The 24,452-nt window shown below is 40.0% G+C and overlaps 1 protein-coding gene across 4 annotated transcripts in view; it reads left to right on the top strand.

Moving 5' to 3' along the window:
• Positions 1-24,452, top strand: part of nalcn (sodium leak channel, non-selective) — a 95,720-nt gene that overhangs the window by 17,719 nt on the left and 53,549 nt on the right. For all 4 annotated transcript variants that reach the window (XM_063005840.1, XM_063005839.1, XM_063005837.1 and 1 more), the window contains exons 9-13: positions 3,545-3,696; positions 4,537-4,679; positions 7,716-7,820; positions 11,612-11,698; positions 22,605-22,736. In XM_063005840.1, coding sequence (XP_062861910.1) covers positions 3,545-3,696; positions 4,537-4,679; positions 7,716-7,820; positions 11,612-11,698; positions 22,605-22,736 — 619 coding nt within the window. The remainder of the gene's footprint in view (positions 1-3,544; positions 3,697-4,536; positions 4,680-7,715; positions 7,821-11,611; positions 11,699-22,604; positions 22,737-24,452) is intronic.

Raw genomic sequence — 24,452 nt, 5'->3', positions numbered from 1 at the left:
AAGCATTATCAAATATTGAACTTTTACAGATGCTCATTTATTTGAAGTAAAGCGACAATCGCACACACGTTCACTAAGTGAAACGGCAAGTTTAAGGGTACAAATTTCTCGACGAAGGGCATCAAGTTTGAAAGATTCTGAGTTGAGGGGACATTGAGTTACAAGATGAGCGCGGTGACTTCTGGTAAATGTAGCTATTTTGAAACACCGTTCACGTTTGAAAAAAATTTTCAGACCATTTCTTGTCTTTCTTTTCCCTTTTCTTTAAAACACTATTTTTTCTTTATCGCTTTTATATATGGTTAAATAGTCATAAACCGCCTTTTGGAAATACCAGATAGCATACCGGCTCAGTCAATGAGTATCAAAGACTAAGCACTCCGTTGTTGGGAGTGCGCATTAATATAGTACCGAACCCAGGTGTTGCGAACAGTCATTGATGAGCGCGGTGATTTCTGGGAAATGTAGTTGTTTTGAAACTGTTCATGTTTGAAACTTAATTTCTAGATTATTTCTTGTCTTTCCTTCCCCTTTTTTCTTAAAACGCTATTTTTTGTTTCTCTCTCTTATATGTATAAATCTAAATATTTATAAAATGCCTTTTGGAAATACCGGGTAGCCAATAAGTATCAAAGACTAAAGACACAAATTTTCATGCAGTTGTAAACAGAGGAACAATTAATACCCATTACTAGTTTAATACATACACAGTATATACTAATATATATATATATACACACACACACATATATATATTGTAACCGATCTAAAGGGTTCGTTTAACAACATAAAAGTTAATAAAAGAATAAGTGCACACGGACACAGTATGAACAAGGCAGTCAGTCATTCTACGTACATAAAAGTCTGTTATTATATATACTATATATATACCAACACAACAAACACTACCATGTCATTACCACCTTTGTGCTGTTGCAGTGCTCCCCCTCTCAGATATCATCTGGTCAGTGGGAGTACAGGTAAAAAATGGGGTACAGGTATGGGTAAAAGTTCACCTGTATGGTGGGTATAACTAATAAAATAACTAAAAAATATATGAAACAGATAGGTGTTCCCAAAAGGTTCTTAATGAGCATAAGTTACAGTAATAAAAAAAACTACCAGACTACCAGATTGGCTACAGAAGGAATTTTAGTGGCAGATTTACACAATTACATTTTTATGTTCTCTGCAATTTAAATAAATGTTAAATGTTAAAATATACCCTGATAACAGCATCCTTATGTAGGGAACATTAGCAAATGGGCTAGCTAGAAACCTACTCTTTAGAAGAAACATGTAATATAATTATAATTGTCTGGAGACCTCATCATCCTTTTAATAATTTAACTGTTGGATTTGATTGGTTAATATAAGATACTTAACATTTGGTAACCCTTAAGCTAAAACAGGACATAATTTGAGCAATTTTTGTTTTGTTTTGAAAGTACACGGCTAACAGGCTGGCAACTAGAAGGTTGGATAACTGTCCCCTAATAGAAAAATTTCCTTTTTACCTGTAATTAGTAATTTGACAAATAATTATTCACGTTGTATGGTTTTAAAAATGAGGTTTTCTTGTTTATTGGGGACTTAAAAGGTTTGCTTCTAGTGTAAAAATAAAACAGTCAGAGTGTATGTAGAAAGCTACGTGCTTCTTGTTTTAGACAGAGCTGTTTAATATTCACATGCAGATGAGCGGTGTGTCTGAGCCAGTTCTGAAACAAAGAGCCCAAGCCATCAGCATTACAGCAGAGGAGTGCACTGCAGGATAATCATAATAATTAGCGCTTTCTACATTGTCTGGACTGTGAGCGGCCACTTCTCTTCCTCGGCTTTATATCTCCATGTCCGTTAAGTGCTCTCCTGCTCATGGAAGATCTCTCACGCTGACCATGCTGTGATTTTACGTCTCCTGCAGACATTTTCATATTGATTACTTTTACAGAGGGCTACTCAGAGGTCAAAGATACTTTCCACCATTCAAAGATTTGTCTCATGGTGGCACATGTCTCTTGCTTTTTATAAAAGGTTCTTCTATCCCAATTGTCCTTGGTACAAAGCTGCATAAACTGGAACACAGTGGTATAAAGAGAAAGAAGAGACAGGGCTTATGTGAGAAGGGGATAAATCTTGATATATTTGACAATTTATTTTATTTTTCTTCTGTAATATCCAAGATTACACCATGTGACATGGTCAGTCACTCAGTGGACAATACTATATGATAAGCCCTATTGGGAATATTGGTCTATTCTCAGCTGTGACATGTAAGGGATCATCAATCGTTAGGGTAATCCCTAGCATTTGAATATATACCCACGTTATGCTAAGTACTATTTCTCTATTTACTTCTTTAGATTTTAAAAATAAGCCTTTGATTCTGTCCTAGATAATATATGGTAAGCTTTGTGGCATTTTCCTTCTTTTGTTCATATGATGGCAGGTTTACTATCAGGGTAAGCTCGAAATAACATTCACTGAGGTGATTTATCAGCATATAATTAAAGCTATTTTGATTCTGTTTGATTGTGTCTTTGATTGACCTCTGTAATATTGCAAGACATTATTCCTGGCTCATTTTAGTCCCCCAAATAACCACTGAAAATGTTGTGGGTAGCCAATTTAAAACGATCATTTTCATTAGAAACATGAACTGCCTGGTGATGTTACACATGTGGCCCAAACAGGTCAGTGTGTGTGTGTGTGTGTGTTTGTGTGTGTGTGCTTGCAAGGATTTACATATTAGTATCCTGTGTGCCTAGAACACATTATAACACTTGGTGTTCTTATTCCCAGACCATGATAAAAATTTGGTAAAGGAAAGGTGACATTAGTGGCCATGTCCCTGTCCCAACTATTTTTGGAATGTGTTGCAGACATGCAATTTAGATTTGTCTTTGTACTGTATTCAGTTTACTACAGCTTAGAAAAATGATTTGTAAATCATTGCTGTTGTATTTATTTAAATTTTTCCTACTGTCCCATTTGTTTGGGAAATTCGTCTTTTTTGTGTGCAAATATAAATTCATTAAAAGATTGTATGGTCAGGTTGACTAGCCAGGGTTGCGTTGGGTCCGGTTCCACTGGGAAACACTGGGTGCGAATTAATCACACAGCTTTGGCCACCCCTCCCTTCAGACATAGCCAATCATGTCTGTGTTGACTCCTGGTCACTAGCACAGCTGAGGTTCATCTCAGTGGTGGTGGGTAAATATTGGAACAGATCATTTTTGTCCAGCTACTGTAAACTTTTTTTGGAGTTCATAAAAAAAAAAAAATAACAACATGTAGATACAATAACATTAAAATGTAGAATTATATACATATTGATATATAGTCTATAATGTTTTGTCTGGACAACATAATTCATTATCAGTATTAATTGGTCTCTTTACCAAGGTTGAGATTAAAAACCCACAACTGTTATTATACACTAAAATGAATATTGTCTGAATAGTGAAATATAATATAATCGTTTAATATATCTTAATAAAGATGCTGAAACCATGTTTTTCTATAGTCAAATTTTCTTTTTTTGCAGCAATGTGACATGGAACAGCCTTGCCATTCCAGACACACATTGCTCTCCAGATGGAGAGGGCTATCGGTGTCCCATGGGATTTAAATGCATGGACCTGGAGGACCTGGGACTCAGCAGACAAGAGCTGGGTTATAGTGGCTTCAACGAACTGGGTAAGCGTACGAGCTCTAACACACTGTCCCGCTCTACTGCCAGCTTCAAATAGCAATCAAAGATCATGGCAAATTTATTATTGTCTTAGAATTAGAAGCACTGGTCCAATTTTGAACTTTAGTATCTGAGCCAATTCTTTATGTGTCTGATTTGGACTTTTTTGTTTTATTTTTTACTGTGTATTTATTTGGTATAAATGTGTGTCATGCTAAATGCTCTTTTGAATAAATGGGCACAAATTCCACAAACCCATTTTAAAACATTTTAAAAAGCTTTTCCTAATGAGGAGGCTTTTAGAGCTGGATTGTGGTGTCCAACAAGCTTATGGTCAGGTGTCCACTTAATTGTGGCCATATAGTCCATATAGTCCATGTATCGTCCATAAACATGTACGATAAATGGCTCTATGTACATAGGGTATTTTTTTTTCCTTCAGCTGCTCCTGTATTGGGGCGGCACAGTGGCTTGGTGGGTAGCAGCAAGAAGGTCCTGGATTTGATTTCCTGGTAAAGCGCTCCGGGTATGTTCTACAGTATAAATAAAGCAAAATGCCCTTTATGCCAGGAAATGCCATTTCTATATTGCCGCTCATAATGCCACACTTGTTAATTTCCTTTCACTGATGGGAACAATGCACAGCCTATAATACAGATTTAGTTAGCTCTTTGTGGGTAATTAAATCTTAAATAAGTGAATTATTTAGCAGGAAAGACATGCAGCTCACACCTGACAATGTGCAATAATGTGAAGCTTTGTTGATAACTGCATACCAGTCAGTTTGGTTCAGAGACATTGAACTAATCTCACATCTGTCCTCCTTTTTGCTCCTTCTTGCCCAGGCACCAGCATATTCACAGTGTATGAGGCTGCTTCTCAGGAGGGCTGGGTCTTCATCATGTACCGCGCCATTGACAGCTTCCCACGCTGGCGTTCCTACTTCTACTTCATCACGCTTATCTTCTTCCTCGCTTGGCTCGTCAAGGTGGGACATCCTTCCTTTTTTATCCTTCAAATGAAAAGCCACAGGGTTGTTCTTGACTGCTCTTCACCTTCCCATCTTTAACCTCTGCTGATGTGGACATTGAATTGTTCACTTCTTTGCACTTTGTTTACTGCTAATGTAGGAACCTAAAATGATAAAAATAATAGACAGCATTTGAATTTTAGAAATCAATCAGATTATTTCTGTGGTTGAACTCATATCACATTACAGCATGTTGTTACAATGTGTGGAAAATCATGGGTTGTCACTTTTCCCTGTCATAGACCTATACTCACAAAAAGTACAGTAAAAAAGTAAAAAGATTATGGCTGATCCACCACATACTAACCACACACTGTTTTATTAGCCGCCTTTCCACCACAGAGCAAAACTAAAGGCTCTAAAACCTCCTGTCCAGCCACTTTTCTAGCCTCCCCACCAAGTCAATAGCCTCATTAATATGTACTTTTTTTTAACAATACTTACTCGGCCAAACAAAGCTGTATCAGCACATTAGCAGGGCTTTTGACCACCACATTACCTAATAGCTCTAGCTTATACTGTACGTGTAAAATCAACATCAAGATTTCTACATAGCTTTTTCTGATTCTCATACTATACAGTTTATTTTAATAATTCATATTTGATAAACACTGTAAAAACCTGTTTGTATAACGTGGCTGAATGGGTAGCACTTTTGCCTCACAGCAAGAAGGACCTGGGTTTGATACCCGCCTGGAGTAGTCAGGGTTCTTTCTATGCGGAGTTTGCATGTTCTCCCCGTGTCTGCGTGGGTTTCCTCTGGGAGCTCCGGTTTCCTCCCACAGTTCAAAAACATGCAGTCAGGTTAATTGGAGACACTGAATTGCCATACAGTTGAATGGGTGTGTGTGTGTATGTATGTGTGTATGTATGTGTGTCTGCCCTGCAATGGACTGGCACCCTGTACAGGGTGTTACTGTGTGCCTTGCACCCATTGAAAAGCAGGGATAGGCTCCAGCACCCCCCCTCGACCCTGATTGGATAAGCGGTTAAGAAAGTGAGTGAGTGTAAAAACCTGTTTGTATAACATGACTGGGCCACAGCAAAAAGGTCCTGGGTGTGATTCCCAGCTGGAGCAGTCAGGGTCCTTTCTATGTGGAGTTTGCATGTTCTCCCCGTGTTAGAGTGGGTGTCCTACGGGTGCTTTGGTTTTTTACCACAGTCCATAGACATGCAGTCAGGTTAATTGGAGCTACTAAAGTACCTCAGGTATGAGTGTGTGTGTGTGTATGTTTACCCCTGTGATGGACTGGCGACCTGTCCAGGGTGTTTTCTACCTTTTGCTCAATGAATGAATGAATAAAACGTGGCAGCCACAGAAATAATACAGTTTTATTTTGTTCTTTGTTATATTTAGTTTTTAAACAAAAGTCAGGAGAAGTTTTAGGTTTCTCTCTGTAGAGGACATGTTAACTTGTTTTGCACTTAGAAAATCATTACAACATTTTACCAGGGGCGTCTATACTGCAAGAGACTGTAGGAGTTATGCAAAGTGTATTAAAACTGTTTATTCTTATAAAATATCATAATAAATGTATGCAGTTTAATAAATGAGCGCATTGCAGTTACATCATTAAATTCTGTCCTTGGAGGAGCTGCAGTATAAAAAAATTTTATTGACTTCTTTTATTTTGCTGTTTAATTTTAACTAAAGTTGCTGCTGTTTTTCATAGAAATGAGTCTGATAGTAAAATGTGACTAAACTACTACAGTGCTGTAAAAAGTAGTTTGCATTTCCCCTCCTGTTTTTTTTGCAAGTTGCATTAAGTAGTATCAGATCCTCATACAGGATGTAATATAAGACAAGGGAAATGGGAAAACAGAGTTTATAAATGAACATGAGATTCATGAGTTCATGAGATTCCAAATAGGAGAAAGGTTACGCAGACATACAACCTAGCACCAACTTCAACCAAACACCTCCAATAACTGGAGTCATTTACTCTACTGTTGAAAAATTATTGAAATTATATATATATATTATATATATATATATATATATATATTGCTTGGTGTAAGGTAACGGTGGGAGGGTGAAAAACACTATTGACTGGCAGAAGATTGAGCTCACTATAAAGAATTTGTTTGCAATTATATCCAATGTTCAAAACTAAATAAAAATCTAAACCAGGCCAAAACAACAAACAAAACCCAAGTCCAACCAAAACACTAATAACCGTCTAACCTAACTACCAGTGTTATTCTATCCTATCTAAATTCTATTTCTATGTTCTGTCTATATGATCATGTATATAAAATAGGTCTAGGGTTCTTCAAAAAGTTTCCGCACTTTTTTAAAACTCTATTTAATAATCATTTCAAAGACAAATGACATCACTTTTCTACATAATTACCTTCTGATGTATTTTTCCCAGCATCGTGCCAACTTTTTAATGCCATTATCAAAAAATGTTTTTGGTGAAGAACGTAGCCACTGGCGCACTGCTGCTTTCAAATCATCATCACAAAAAAATCTTCTTCCCTTTAAAGCTTATTTAAGTGCCCTAAAAGGTGAAAATCAGATGGCATGTAATCCAGACTATAAGCTCTCTCTCAGTCTCTCTGACCCGAGCAATTACTACTCCTCCCACCCTCACTGTCTCCAACCAAAATATAGATGTGTGGAAACTTTTCCTATTAATATATATATATTAATATATATATATAGTCCAACTATTCAGAGCCCACATTTGCAGCAGCAGTGAGGAACCTTTTTTACCCGCCCCCCTCACACTCAGTACATCGTGTATGTGTGGCCACCTGGATGCTTGATAGCACAGCTACAGCTACAGGTGGTGGGATAGCAGAGCACCGAGTGCTCTGCAAAGTAATTTTAGTTCAGTTTTTTAAAAGAACTATGTATTGTTGATGAACAACTGAATGTACTAACATAAACTAAATCAAAATTTCTGCCCAACCATAACACTACATTAAAGACATACAGGGCCAAAATGAAATTCAGCTGATATTTATTTATTTTTTGTTTGTTTTCAGAATGTGTTCATAGCTGTTATCATCGAAACCTTTGCTGAGATCAGAGTCCAGTTTCAGCAAATGTGGGGCTCCAGAAGCAGCACGACATCTACAGCCACTACACAGGTACTGTCTAAATCCCCTACTTAATTCCCTACCTTTATCACTTACGCAGTTACTGGCTGCTTCATTCTACCAACCAGCAGTGAATTCTTACAGAAAGCCATATTGCGCATGGATAATCACGCTGTGCCTGATGTGAATCATCCACCACCGCACAGCAGAGGTTGCATTTTTGTGGCAATAATGACAAAATAACGTATCTGTCCTTTCCTCTCACAGACAGTGCCTGTTGGGTGTCCGCCTGGCCGCCAGCACCTCTTAGATTCAAACACAAGAGACCGAGGTTATTGTGGTGGTTAGCTGGCATATTAGATTGCTCTACCAATCAAGCATCCCCATGCTATTAAAGTTCTTTTCAAGAAAAGTGTATTTATATTATCAACATTATCAATTCAGTGCTCGGGTGGTTCAGCAGTCTGATTAAGTAGCCAAAATGTTCTTTTCAAACACAACTGGTCGTGTTTGGGTGGTGATTGTAGAATGTGGGATCAACTACTGTCTGGAGGAGGTACTGGCAAAATATGTGGAGGACTACAGGCAGCATACTCTGAACCTTCTTCTTATGCCGCCGTCTAAGTGCTATGAACATTTCGCTTCCCTCCGCTCGAGCCTCCGGGCAGAACAGCGATCCATTGGCCGATTCCTTGGAGAAAGATGGCGACAACACACCAAAGCACACAGGAGTGCGAACACTAATAATAACCTGCCTGATCTTTCTGTAAGAATCATCCATGGTGAAACATGTCCAAATTGGGACAAAAAAGTACTAATACATTAAACAAATGCATCAAAGTCATTGAAATCAGTTTAAGGATGAAAGAGCGGCCAGGTTTATTTCTCTATATTTTTCTTTATGAAACATAACAGTTCAGGTGGAGAATACCTGCTGAGTGGAGCATACCCATGTGTGAGAAACACAAGATGGTGATAGCAAATGGTGTTTAGTGTTTTCTGGGGGGGAGAGGGGAGCAAAACATTGTTTAGTCTATATAGAAAATGATGTAATACCTGTAAAAAAAACTGGACTAGGAGTGATCTGAAAACAAAGACTTCAAATACAATGTGTTCCATCTCTTCAAAGGCAAGGACAGTCCTTTTCTTCAAAGGCACTGGAAACATTGTGGGGTTGGCATCATATACTCCACGGGTACCATGAAATTTTAAATGAAAATCTGTCTCTCTGCCAGAAAATGTCTCTCTAGCTAAAACTGGCTCATGGTTGAATCGTACAGGAGAATAATGATCTTAAATATACATCTTAATTATAACAAAAAATTGTTTGATGACCACATAATCAATCTTTAGTAGGATGGAAGAAGAATGGCACTCCTTCTTCCCAGTGGGTGGGGTCAAAATGCCCTCCTGGACTTCCAGAAACAAATACAACCGCATATTGCGAATTTGACCTCATAGTCATTAGCTGCCTTTTTACATTTTAAGCTTAATTTAAAAGTAATTGTGCGGGTGTAACTGTAAAATACACTGATCAGCCATAACATTAACATTAAAACCACCTCCTTGTTTCTACACTCACTGTCCATTTTATCAGCTCCACTTACCATAAAGAAGCACTTTGTAGTTCTACAATTACTGACTGTAGTCCATCTGTTTCACTACATACCTTTTTAGCCTGCTTTCATGCTGTTTTTCAATGATCAGGACCCCCACAAGACCACCACAGAGCAGGTATTATTTAGGTGGTGGATCATCTCAGCAGTGCAGTGACACTGACATGATGGTGGTGTGTTAGTGTGTGTTGTGCTGGTATGAGTGGATTAGACACAGCAGCGCTGCTGGAGTTTTTAAATACCGTGTTCACTCACTGTCCACTCTATTAGACACTCCTACCTAGTTGGTCCACCTTGTAGATGTAAAGTCAGAGACGATCGCTCATCTATTGCTGCTGTTTGAGTCGGTCATCTTCTAGACCTTCATCAGTGGTCACAGGACGCTGCCCATGGGGCGCTGTTGGCTGGATATTTTTGGTTGGTGGACTATTCTCAGTCCAGCAGTGACAGTGAGGTGTCTAAAAACTCCATCAGCGCTGCTGTGTCTTATCCACTCATACCAGCACAACACACACTAACACACCACCACCATGTCAGTGTCACTGCAGAGCTGAGAATGACCCACCACCCAAATAATACCTGCTCTGTAGTGGTCCTGTGGGGGTCCTGACCATTGTAGAACAGCATGAAAGGGGGCTAACAAAGCATGCAGAAAAAAAACAGATGGACTACAGTCTTTCTGCAGTGTTTCTATATGGTAAGTGGAGCTGATAAAATGGACAGTAAGTGTAGAAACAAGGAGGTGGTTTTAATGTTATGAAATGTTTGTCTGAAGAGTAAATAAAATTAAAAAGCATGTAAAGAAGCATAATGCGGAACATAATACGGCTTTCCGTCAGCACTTTGATGTTGCTAATTATTTGTCTTATTTAATTAGACATTGTTCCGTCCTTGAAAACAATTAGCTTCTCTATCTATTCAACTCAATTTTAATTACACTGGTGTTTGAATCTTCTGTCACAAAAAAGCAATTATCTCGAGGGGTACACAAAGCTGTCATTTCCTCTGTGCTGAACAACAAGACTGGGCTTGGCACCTTTAATCCTAGGTGAAGCCGAGGGACGGGGGGATGATTCGTTGGCAAGATTTTATTGTTTCTCCTTTGTTTAATTCTTATTTTGCATAATTTGTTTAATGAGGTCTGTAAGAAGATTAATGCATGAATTTGTTCTTCATAAAAGACAATAGAAAATGCAAATTCTATCTTTACATGCAATTTTTTAAATTAAATTACTTGGTAATCTTTAAAATAAGCTTAGGCATATTTATTGTTTGTAATATTTTGGGGCGGCACGGTGGCTCAGTGGGTAGCACTCGCACTGTCGCCTCACAGCAAGAAGGTCCTTGGTTCAATCCCCAGGCGGGGCGGTCCGGGTCCTTTCTGTGTGGAGTTTGCATGTTCTCCCCATGTCTGCGTGGGTTTCCTCCCACAGTCCAAAGTGGGATGAATGCAAGTGGGATGAATTGGAGATACAAAATTGTTTCACATGAGTTCATAACTTGTGAACTGATGAGTCTTGTGTAATGAGTAACTACTGTTTCTGTCATGAATGTAACCAAAGTGTAAAACATGATGTTAAAATCCAAATAAATAAATTGTTCTTGTGTATGGAAAAAAATAATACTTGCAATAAGTTGCAGTATTGTGGCTCTAGTTAGGCTTATTTCTCTTGCTGAACCATCTTCAATTCCTCAGTGCTACAAGGGTCCATTTAATAAATTCACACTTTTCATATGATTTGAAGTAGGCAAGGTTTTGCATCATTAAAACTGCCCCAAATGACATTTGTAGTACAGGGTCAAGGTCTGTAGCACTTTTTAAGTGATGGTTAGGCTGGTTTAGTTGACCGTGTTTGGTGGTCGAGGCCAGGATGTTAAAATGTAAAATTTTTCCATGTTTATGTGCTTTTATTATGCAGTGAAGTTATACGTGTAAAATGGAACAATTTCTAGTTGTTCTACATAGTTGTTTTTTCATATATATAAAATATATCTTTATTATATATTATCAAAGTGTGTTTGGGCCTCCTGACATTTTTCTATTTGAGAAATTATACAACACAAATCTTTAAAAGCTTTTAAACAAACTGCAATGCGGTGGATACCTGCAGATAAAAAAATTCATTTTGTGTATCAGTCACCCGTAAATGTGATGTGTTATGAGAATTATTATTTATTCATCGCTCCATATGTCTGACTTTCTCGTTTTTTCTTCCTTCATGTCAGATGTTTCATGAGGATGCGTCTGGAGGATGGCAGCTTGTGGCAGTGGATGTGAACAAACCACATGGCCGTGCGCCCGCCTGTCTACAGGTACCAGACACGCGACTCAATGGCTCTGACGCTTGTGATCATCAGCACGTCCTTTGCGTGGTCGTGCTGCCACATTTAATGCCACACCACACTGAGGGAGTGTTAGAAATGTGCTACAGGTTACTGCTGTGCAATATCTGCTTATGGATTTGAAATGCACTTGCTGGAGCATTAATAGAATATAGAATAAAGAATATTTTTCTGTTGCTTTATGAGCTTTATACAGAGCACGCAGTGATATTTAGAGTGCACTTATGTGAACCTAGTGGGGAGGTAAGGTACAGATTGTGCACCCTGGCATTTAGGGCAGCAGCACACATCTTATCTGAGCCCGGGATTATATATTTTTTATTATTGATGCATATGTGGAAACTTCCTGTGCTAGTTCAACTCATCCCTTGAGCATGTCCGTAGAAACAAACACGAAACAGCACACGGCTGGTGAAGCTGTCTAGTGCTGAGACCTCAAGCTGTGCTATCAACCAGCCTTGTGACTACACAAAAGCGATTGGTTGTGTCTGATGGGGGAAGGAAAGGGGGTTGTGAAATGTTTTTTTTTTATTGCTGCTGTAATTCTGACCTCTGCTGGCTGGTTGATTAACTAGAGTAGTGCATGACTCTCCATACACAGTGGCTTGGTGGGCAGCACTGTTGCCTCACTGCAAGAAGGTCCTGGGTTTGATTGCTAGGTGGCATGGTCTGGGTCCTTTCTGTGTGGAGTTGGTATGTTCTCCCCATGTCTGTATGGGTTTCCTCCAGGAGCTCCGGTGTCCTCCAACAGTCAAAAGACATGCAGTCAGGTTAATTGGAGCTACTAAAATTACACTAGGTGTGAATGTGGGTGTTTGTGTGTGCGTTTGCCCTGTGATGGACTGGCAACCTGTTTCCTGCCTTACGCCCAGGGAATTGGACCCTTTGTGACTATGACTAGGATAAAGCGATGGTAACACAGTGAATGAATGAATGAATAAATACATTTCTAATTATCTAAAAAAAAAGCTATAAATAGTAGTTGTAGGTTATGTTTTGTCAGTATTGTCACTGTTGGGCTTGTATCGTATCTGTCTTATTAATGATTTATATAATTGTCATAGATATTTGTATGGCTTTTTATAGATTGTGTTAGGTACACTATATATACAAAATATATAAAAAAGATCATTTACCCTTGACTAATGCAGTTTCAAGAAATCATAGGTAATATTAAGGCTTTTTTTCTGGTCATCTTGATCATAGCTGTTGAATCATGAAATTCGCTTTCTTTTATAATAATCTTTAAAAAGGATGATTGAAAAAGGTAAAAGAAATTTGAGCTGTGAGGTTATAATTTCCAGTTGAACATGTCTAACTTGAAAGCACTGGTTTGAGGTGATAGGACAAAAAAAGAACAGACGCAGGCTCTCTGATGGTAAAGAATGACATTCAATGACATTTCTGGATCCAGGCGAGAAAAATCCTATTAAAAAAAGGAAAGCTATTGTGTTTTTGTACAAAGAGCAGTATAGGACAGAGAGTGGGTCTGTTCAAGTGGGTGAAGGTGTAGTTCATCACACGCTTCAATCACAGTGGTTTTCAGCGCAAACCAGTGGTCTGTGACTGTGGCGAACTGTGATTGAACGGTCAAGTCAGACTCAGACAAATGAACATTACACCATGTCTGGCCAGAAAGAAACACAAGTAACCCATGGTTTGCTTCCTTATTGAAGGAGACTTCAAGGTCAAACGTCAAAGTCTTTTTTATCTACCCTTATTTCTACAGCACTGTTGTAGTTACACAATTGACTATTGTCAATTTGTCAGCACTGTCTACTTCATTTATCAATGGGAACAGATTATCAGTGGTCAAACGTCAAGTCTTCAAACCACTTTTTAAGCTGCCGTATTGTTTATTTAATCCATGTGTTCAAAATTATCTTGACACCCCTCTTAATTATTGAGTTCTGGGGTTTTAGCCACAGAGTGCCCTGACCTTAACCCCTATAAACTCATTGGGAAGTATTATTTGTACACTCTTTGTTTATTTTAGTAATATTTATTCATTTATTTTTAATAAGTGATGTGAGCCTTGGACAAATATTCTATTGGATCAGTTTAATCCACCACCGTGCTTCGTGCTTTGGGCTATTATTGGGCTTTATCTATTAAAAGGTTGAGAGGTTGAATCCCAGCTCTGTCATGCAGCCACTTCTGGGCCCTTGAGCAAGGCCCTTAACCCTCCCGGCTCCAGGGGTGCCGTACAATGGCTGACCCTGCGCTCTGACTCCAGCTTCCAAACAAGCTGGGATATGCGAGGAAAGAATTCCGTTGTACTGTACACGTGTATATGTATATATGACAAATAAAGGCATTCATGCATTCATTCATTTTGGTCTCATTTAACCATAGAACATAGTGCCAGTTCCAGCAATGCCTGCAAAACTGTAGCCAAAAAGCTTTTCCGTCTGTCCGTCCATCCATCCACTCATCCACCGTAGCATGGTATATAGTGAAAGTTGGGCTGATTGTATGTACAAGTTAAGTGCAGCAGATATGATCAAGTATAAAGACCCAGTATAAAGACAAATCATTATAGACAAATGACTGGGATACAGAGTATCTTCAGGACAGTAAGGGATGCTTACGGGCTGCCCTAGGCGGAACTCAAAGATAGCTACCATGGCCAAACAGGTGTCAGAACTGGACATTGGAGCAATGAAAGAAGGTAAACTGGTCTCACATTCTCCAAAAATGTAGACCCCCCGGCACATCCTCCCTAGGATTTGCTCACATTTCATTAAATACTTAAGGTCTTAGGCTTAACAAGGTCTTATTATTCTTCTCTCCACAGGCCATTAATTTGCTCTTTGCATTGTCAGGCATTTTTACTGAAGTTGGCATTAAAAACTTCTTTTTAACTTTTAGCTTTTTTTACATTCAAGTGAGTGTGCTAAAGTGTGCTGAAGGTTTAAACCTAGGACTAAATGGCTGTCATGATAAAATAAATATTTAATTTCACTTTTAAATATTGATGCTTTAGAGAAAGGATTTGTCCTCATAATGCAGATGAACTACAGTCAGTTAAATCTTAGCTAGCGGCTAATAAAAACCTTCCCTATATTACCATTTTATAATCAGCTGTAATACTAGAAATGTTCATTTTTTGCTGTAGATTCTTTCTAAAAAACAATAAAACCAAGTTAGTCAAACAGCTGAGCCAAATCTGCCCTCATGCCTGCAGCACTGTTTTAGCTACCACTACTTTGTTCCTTACTGCACCTGCTCTTTGTAGCTATACAATAACCAAATGGTGTTTGTTCATAAACTGTCTAATTCATTTATCAGTGGGCATAGATTATCAGTGTCCAGTTAGACTGTATTGCCAAAAGTATGTGGACGTCTGACCGTAAGGTCACCGCTCTGATTGAGGAGAACAAAGCTAACCCACGCCCCCTCCGGCACGTGGGCAGCAGCTGTATGCATTTTTTCACCTGCGCTAGGCGAGTGCTAATGCGGATCAGCCCTGTGTACGGAGATCAACACACTCCTTCCCCGCCCCTGAGCAGGCGCCATCAATCAGCCAGCAGAGGTTGAAGTGCATTAGTTACAAGGAGACCCTATTGTCAGATGCTATCAAAGAACCACCTAAACAATTCAAAATAAATTAAAAGCTACTGGAGTGTGATTAAAACTGTTCACAGTTATGTAAGCTTTATATAACCGTGGGTTTGAAGGCTGCTGTTGTTTATGTGATCAGTAACAGACCTTAGTCATGCCAAAGTTTGAAGCAGGGACTTTTTTCTTGCCTGGCAGCCTCAAAGCTTATAATACAACCAAGCACTCTGGATTGTGGACAGTGTTGGCCATGTTTTTTTCAGCTTTTAAGTTTTGGCAATCCCACTTTCAGTTGTTTATAAGACCTGTCCCCTTCATACTGTGGTTATTTATTTAAAGTAAACTTCTTACTTCTAACCACACTCCTCGTCGCTCACTTATCACCGTTTGCAGGGCTTCTCTGTGTCTTTGTCGTAGTCATGTGGTGTTGGCCCCACAAATTCCCTTTCATTCACATAACCTTCTGTCCAGCCTGAACCCATGTCCCTGGCAGTGCAGTCAGAAGAGCAAGTGGGAATTCCAGACGGCAGTCAGCTTTAATTAATCAGTCCATCCCAGCCTGAGCATGAATCATCCTGTTCTGGTAATGGCACTGGAAAGACGAGGGATTCTGAACCCTGCTTGCATTCTGTAGACTATTTATAGTCTGACTGTTTAATTAAACAGTCTGCAAGGGAAGAGGGACTTTCCTGCTATTTTCTGTTGCAGGAGACATTGTGTTCCCTTGTTTAGTAAAATTTTTATCAGTGTTTTTCATGCTGCACTGAATATGTTTATGCCAAATTGATGAAATGTTTTTGGAGGTTTTAAGGTCATCCACTGCTGTTTGGTGATGATTTGGTTCTAAAAATAGGTATGTCATAGTACAAATGCCAATGTAGAATAACTTAGGTAGTAAATATGCCATTTATCCAATAGGATTCCATATTTCATCACAGACTAGGCATAACATTATAACCACTGACAGGTCTTCATCACGACACCTGTTAGTAGGTGGGATATATTAGGCAGCAAGTGAACATTTTATCCTCAAAGTTGACATGTTAGAAGCAGGAAAAATGGGCAAGCGTACGGATTTGAGTGAGTTTGATGAGGGCCAAAATGTGATGGCTAGACGACTGGGTCAGAGCATCTCCAAAACTGCAGCTCTTGTGGGCTGTTCCTGGTCTGCAGTGGTCAGTATCTATCAAAAGTGGTCCAAGGAAGGAACAGTGGTAAACCGGCGACAGGGTCATGGGCAGCCAAGGTTCATTGATGCACGTGGGGAGCGTAGACTGGCCCGTGTGGTCCGATCCAACAGACAAGAAGTTAATGCTGGTTCTGATAGAAAGGTGTCAGAATACACAGTGCATCACAGTGTGTTGCGTATGGGGCTGCATAGACGCAGACCGGTCAGGGTGCACATGCTGACCCCTGTCCACCGCCGAAAGCGCCAACAATGCGCACGTGAGCATCGGAACTGGACCACGGAGCAATGGAAGAAAGTGGCTTGGTCTGATGAATCACGTTTTCCTTTACATCCTGTGGATGGCCGGGTACGTGAGCGTAACTTACCTGGGGAACACATGGCACCAGGATGCACTTTGAGAAGAGGACAGTGTGATTCTTTGGGCAATGTTCTGCAGAGAAACCTTGGGTCCTGAATAGTTTCTAGGCATTTAGTGCAGTGCTACTGGTTATTGTTTGTTCTGTCTTTAGTAGTGTAGTAATATTTACTGGCTCATTTATATTCTAATACATTCAAAAACTTCAGGCATTTAATCAGGCGCTGGTGCAATTTAAACACCAGAGCTTGAATAATCCACTGGGATGAGCTAGTGTGTTAGACCGCTGAGAGATATGAGTGCCCTTCCATACACGTACAATGTAATTAAACTGAATATTATTTAAGTTTACTTGATATATGATTTTATAGCATTTTACAAGTAAGCTTTTAAACTTCTACATTTCTAATGTATGAACAAGAACTATGATTTGGTTTGGCCATGTAATGCTCATTTCTGGAGGTTTTGAACAGCTGGATGAGCACTAATACACTTTCAAATGTGTGAGGTTACTGCAGTCAGTCTCCCAGCTAAGTGTGAAAACAAGTATGCATAGTGTGCTCCTGACCATCTTTATTATCCCACGAGGTCCTGAATCTTGGGGAATTATAAAACACAGTAGCATAGCAATGACCTTATTTAAACCTTTATATAAAAAGTCTTGTTGCAATCCCATTTTTCATATCACGCTGCTCATTTAGGTAGTACGCAGTAGCTCAGCATTTTGTTTTAGTCTCATTGAGAATTGGGAGGTGGCATAATTTATCTTCGTCTTGTTAGCACAGCTACTTGGTGTGTGGAGAGGAATATGGAGTGAACAGTTTTAGCTATGTTGTTTCATTTGTCGCAGTATTCTTGCTGATTTTGGCACTGGCTGAAGTCTTCCTTTTTCTCCTGAATTAGCACAGCCAATTAGTATTCCGCTGCTGGGGATCCCGTTTGCGTTTGAGGAAGGTATATTTGCCTGCTTCACTCCCCCTCTGACGTGTGCGCAGTACCTTTAACCCTTTTTTACAGCTGTGCCTCGGTGGATTCGCACACAAGTCTCATCCACTTCTGCACAGACGCCTCGGTCTGCTAACCCGTGTCTATGCAAAGCGTTTGAAGACCCCACCCACTTAGCGTTTTCTGGTCTTTTCGCACCCAGCAGACTCGTTGGCCAGTTTTATCTGCTGCAGGCAAGGCCCCCTAGATGGTGCCCAGCCGACCAGTTGCAGAGCCAAGATTCGAGCCGGGGCGTTCAGAATCTCAGCACCACCTGGGCACCTTGAAGGGCACCTGATCTGTAGCACATGCAGGAAGATCTTAAGAGCCATGCGGATTAGTGATTATGAAAATCATTTTGACATTCTCCACACAGGGCGGCATGGTTGCTCGGTGGTTGTCGCCTCACAGCAAGAAGGTCCTGGGTTTGATTCCCAGGTGGAGCAGCCTGGGTCCTTTCCTTTTTTTTGCATTTTTCTCCCTAATTTTCCTCCCAATCTAGACGTATCCAATTATTCGATTGCATTACACTTCCTCTTTAATGATGCTAACCTCAACTCCTGACACGTGTGCAGTAGCTGACTGCATTTTTTCACCTGCACAAGGCGAGTTCATTTGGGGATCAGCTTTGCCCCAGGAGCACCACACCTTAATGAAAGCATTATTCCCCATCTCTGTGCAGGCGCCATCATTCAGCCAGCAGAGGTTGTAATTGCATCAGTTACGAGGAATCCCCTTGCGGTACCCTCACTGCGAACGAGCTAATCATTGTTCATGTAGGCACCCAGACTGACGGTTTACCGCTGAGCCCTTTCTGTGTGGAATTTGCATTTCCCCCATGTCCACATGGGTTTCCTCTGGGTGGTCCGGTTTCCTCCCACAGTCCGAAGACATGCAGATGTGACTGGCAACCTGTCCAGGGTGTTTTCTATCTTTTGCCCAAGTAATTGCACCCATCGCAACCCCAAATTGGATAAAGTGATGGTAAAACAGAATCCTCTTCAGAGAAAGTAGTTCAGAGCATTAACAGTGCAGTGTTTATAAGTGTTCGTTTTACATGTTCAGATGCGCTACAGAGAAAAGAAATATAAAAATAAAAAAGTGTGTAAACCACCAGGGAGAGCTAAAGCTGACAGTACGCAGACTACACCAGAGGCTCTCAACCACACTGATGCTACAGCATTTATGTGAACTGGAAGCATGTGAAGATGAAGTCAGGACCTGGAGCAACTACAGTCTGTCATCCCTCCTCAGTCAGAACACCCTTAGGGAGGCTATGTGTCTGGAAGCTGAAAATGTCAAACTGCTCGGTCACGTCCAGTCTTTGTCAGAAAGTGGGGACCAGAGGATAAAGAAAAAATGAAACCAGGACGGAGACTGGTTGTGCTTGTGCTGTTGGGATGATGCTTACAGAACTGAAATGTTAACATAGCTTGTATTGGACATATGGACATGCTTTTTAGGATTATGGGCTGCAATGCAATGCAAAACACTCCTGGAATTTTTTATTTTATTTATTTATTGTTTTTTTATGCGATCTGCAGTAAGCCCCTAGGCAAGCTGTGGATCAGAGGCTTTTTTTGCATCGCATTTCAAGTTTTCTTGATTGTGGACAGTGTCAGTTTTTTACTAGCAGCTTCAAATTAATTGTCTTTTTTAATTGAATTCATTCTTTATTTATAATTAATTATTTATAGTTATATTTATAATTAATTGTACATATTTTTATTTATACGTATGTTTAATGATAAATATAATAAATTATAAGTAGTGAATTATATTTCATTATATTTAATAATATATTTTTGTGTGGGGCACTCGGCCCAAGGTTTTTTTTTTTAATGCATTTTCCTCCTTTTTCTCCTGATTTTTAGCGCGTCCAAATTTTTACCCAATTGCATTATGCTTCCTCTCTACTGGTGCTGACCCCTGCCCCGATTGAGGAGAGCGAACTGACATGCACCCTCCGACACGTGAACAGTAGCCGACTGCATCTTTTCACCTGCACAAGGCGGGTTCATATGCAGATCAGCCTTGTGCACGGAGAGCCACACCCTGATCGCATTATTCCTCTACTCTGTGCAGGCACCATCAGTCAGCCAGCAGAGGTCGTAATTGCATCAGTTATGAGGTCCCTATTCGGCTCCCTCCCTGGAATAACAACAGCCAAACAGTGTTCATGTAGCCGTCCAGCCCAGCCGGATGGCAGAGCTGAGATTCGTATTTTACCACTGCGCCACCTGAGTGGCTTGTTTTTTTTGTTTTTTTAACCCTTTTTTAAACTAAATAAAATGTTTTAAATTTACTTTTTTATTTTTTTTATCATTTTCAGGCCAAGGTTTTTTTATTTTGGCATATAACAGTACAGAGTAACATTTCTGACCAGGCTATGATCTGCTTTCTGGATTATTTTTGAGTTTTTTAAGAGTTTCCCATTGCAATGTTTGTGCCATGGTTTAATGGTTGCAATCAAACTGGTCCTATTTATGTAAGCACAAAACAGTTAAAAATGACAAATAAGGATTGGAATCCAGCCCTTTCTGTCCAACAACATTTCCGGACATGGACAGCAATCCAAAACTTGTAGCAAACCTTTCCATAAGCTGTTAAAACCTCAGGAGGTGGATCCATATATTTTTTGTCTATGGTTTTGGAATGGAATTTCCAGCATGGTCATCTGTTATAATACTTTGTTCCATGTATATATTTTTTTTCTCATATCATTTTCATTTCAAGCTCCAGTCCATCACGGGGCTTTACTGCTTTCTCCCCACAGACAAAACCAAACATGACTGTGTGGGCTTGACAGTTTTGGGCTAGCTTAATAGACAGCTGCACCACCTGAGCACATATAGTGTGTATGTATATCTTGTTTTACCCTTGTCAGTAAACCCACACAAATGATTAAAATACCTAACACACCCTGGCATCTTCACCAGTGCATGTCTTTTTCCCCTACAATTGTATCTGATTTCCTTTTGCCCAGGTATGGTTGCTTTGTATAATATAAATAGTTTAACAGTTTATAGTACGTCATGTACACTGAGTCATGCAGTGACCCTGAACTGGAGTTTACTATTTAGTAATGTAGGGTTTTTATAGTGGAGTGTTGCAGGATTAAAAAATTTGATTCAAACTCGAGAGCTTTGAGAGCTAGTGGTCTAGCGCAATAAACTGCTGTGCCATTTACAATTGTCTGTAAATGTCCATTCCATGTTTGCTGTTTACTGCGAGCATAAGGTCTTATTTATTTCCTATTTCAGCAGATTGCATGTAATTCTGCACATAATTACTTTATTATCTTCTACACTGCACTCAGGCAGAGGTCATGATTGCTTAAAGTTCGGGTTTGGTACGTAGCTCTTTCCTTGGCCCTGTCATTGCCACACCAAAGTGCACTCAAGCCTGCTTTTTCCTGCTGGTGATTAATAGACTCTATTATGAACAGCAAAGAATGATGGATCTGCTTGATCATGGCTTGCTTCTGACATGAGCAATGGGTCAGTCGTCCAGTTCATGACAAGAAATATGAATTTCACTAGTGCTTCATAGTTGGGTTATTTTAAAATGGTTAGAGGTTGTTATTTATATTTATTGACAATAGAATAGAATCCTGGTCAGACCTGATGGACTGTTGTGCTGCCATAGTAACACTATTAATCCAAAAAATATGTGGACACCCAACCACAGCATGTTGAATGTTCTATTCCTAAACCATAAGCATTAATATTCAGTAATTTTTTATTTCATTTATTTTATCAGGATTTTTAACGTCATGTTTTACACACTTTGGTTACATTCATGACAGTACAGGTCGTTACTGTTTATACACCCCGGACAGGATGCCAGTCCATTGATTGGTTATGTCAGACACAGGGAGAACATGCAAACTCCACACAGAAATGACCCGGACCGCTCCACCTGGGAATCGAAAACAGGGACCTTTTTTGCTGTGAGGTGACAGTGCTACCACCCTTAATTTTCAGTAATCAACTTGACCCCCACCCCAATTTGCCTTTTTTAGGAGAAGGCCACTTCTGTGGGAATTTGTGTCCGTTCAGTCAAAAGAGCATTTGTAAAATTAGGCACTAATGTTGGAAGTGACTCAAACTGAACTTCCAGTTTATCCCTAAGGTGTTTTGTAGAATAGAATGCCTTTATTTGTCATATATACATATACAGTTGTACAGTACAATGAAATTCTTTCTTTGCATATCCCAGCTTGTTTGGAAGCTGGTGTCAGAGCACAGTGTCAGCCATCGTATGACGCCCCTGGAGCAGAGAGGGTTAAGGGCCTTGCTCAAGAATTCTAACTCTCTGGGATTCTAACTCTCAACGTTTGAGTTGATAGCCCAAAGCTCTACCCTTAGGCTAGGGGTTGTGGGGTTAAGGTCAAAATTATGTGCAAGCCACTGAAGTTTCTCCTCACCAAAATTGTCAAACCATGTCTTTTGCATCTTGCTTATTATTTATCAATTATAACTATCAAGCATGTCATATTGTATGCACCTGCTAGCAATGGCTGAGGCGTCTATAACTAGAAGGACTGTCCACATACTTTTGACTGTATATCGTGCCAATCAAGTATTAAGCTTGTAAAAGATCTTTTTTTAATATTACATTTAAAACGAGTGTTATCAGTCTCAGTGTCTTAGGTCATAGTTTTGTGTTGCCAAGGCTACATCTAGAACATGACACAAACTAATCCTCAACCACAGGATTTCACACTGAACCTGGTACCCTTGTAATGACTGACATGACAAGATCTTTCCTTTGTGTGTTTGCAGCAACTGATGCGCTCCTCCATGTTTCACATGTTCATCCTGAGTATGGTGGCTGTGGATGTGATCGTGGCTTCCAGCAACTACTACAAGGGCAAGAACCACAAAAAGGACTATGATGAGTTCTACCTGGCTGAGGTGAGAAAAACGGACAACTTATCATGCCTGATCCTGATAACCATACGGAAGGATTTTAATCGTACAGAGATTGTGCCATACAGCTTCTGGGACCAGGTTTTGATCCTTTTTTGTGAATGGTGCTTTATCATAGTCAGGGATGCTACAGGTCTGGTTTTCCCAAAATAACTGGACGCAACATTGTAATACACCCCGGACAGGATGCCAGTCCATTGATTGGTTATGTCAGATGGAGGATGGCTGACACCTATCATGCCTGTATGTAGGTTCCTAACTGTCCAGCCTATTATGTTCTTTGTTATAACATTTACAGTCGCTATTTGGATAGGAGTGGTGGGGGGATTTTGAATAGCAGCAATTGAACCCTTTAAGTGTACAGTAGATAAGAAAAGATAAAACAACAAAATTTCTTTTGTGCCATTTCAAACCAAAAGATTAAATCAATAGAGGAGTGAGAGTGTAGGTGTAAACAGCCCAAAGGCACAGTAAATTCCCAGGAGCTCTGGGCATGCCTGTGATTGTGTGTGTGTGTGTGTGTGTGTGTGTGTGTGTGTGTGTGGGGGAGTTTATGGACACGTGTGGTGTCTGTCACACTCTCTCTGTGCCATCAGTATGCAGGTGGCACGGCGGGAACGAAGACTGATAGAAAAGTGCGACCACCCGCCCACTCCCAGCTGAAAAGCGGAGATAAGAAAAGGAAAAGCACATGGCAGACTCGAAACCCGGCTAAACCCAATCCATCGCATCTCGAAACCACTGCACCCGATACAGAGCAATATCTGCTCCAGCGTAGTGGGGAATTCTAATTAATGTTTTTCTTTGTGCTCCAAATGAACTTCATTTGTCATAATCTAATAAACCTTAACTAGGATGAATGATCCAGAAGGGACTTCATCTTTCTTTCCAAAAGTTATGAATTTCATTGATCTGGGGGATAATGTAAGTGGTTCTCAACCTTTTTATCAGCTGGGCTGCATCGTGCCGCAACAGTGGACTTGCAGCCAGATACGTACATTAATAATAGGTATAAAATCTAAACCAGCCAGCGGGTCGCAGGTAAGGAACCTAGAAATGAAATATTCCAGAGACTGAAACGTTACTAATATCAGGTGTAGTGGTTCTGGGACCAGTCTTGATGTATATGTTCAAATTCCTGTCCCCTGCTGTCTTACAAAGCTACTAAGCCATGTTATTTCATAATGCAAAAACTTGATCAAAAATCAAGCCTTTGTTTTAATCAATTGATGGATGGATAGGTGGATGGATGGATAGGTGGGTGGATGGATAGATGGGTGGATGGATGGATAGGTGGGTGGATGGTTGGATAGTTGGATGGATGGATGTATATATGGATGGATGGTTGGATGGATGGATGGCTGGATAGACAGATGGATGGATGGGTGAATGGATGGATGGATGGATGGATGGATGAATGGATAGGTGGGTGGATGGATGGATGGATGAATGGATAGGTGGGTGGATGGATAGATGGGTGGATGGATGGATAGGTGGGTGGATGGATAGTTGGATGGATGGTTGGATAGTTGGATGGATGGGTGAATGGATGGATGGATGTATAGATGGATGGATGTATAGATGGATGGTTGAATGGATGGTTGGATAGACGGATGGATGGATGGGTGAATGGATGGATGGTTGGATGAATAGATAGGTGGATGGATGGATAGTTGGGTGGATGGATGGGTGGATGGATGG

Source organism: Trichomycterus rosablanca, chromosome 12 (assembly GCF_030014385.1).
Source record: "Trichomycterus rosablanca isolate fTriRos1 chromosome 12, fTriRos1.hap1, whole genome shotgun sequence".
In the NCBI taxonomy this organism is placed as follows: Eukaryota; Metazoa; Chordata; class Actinopteri; order Siluriformes; family Trichomycteridae; genus Trichomycterus; species Trichomycterus rosablanca.
The sequence above is the reverse complement of the archived record's forward strand: the minus strand, read 5'-3'. Positions and strand labels throughout refer to the sequence as shown.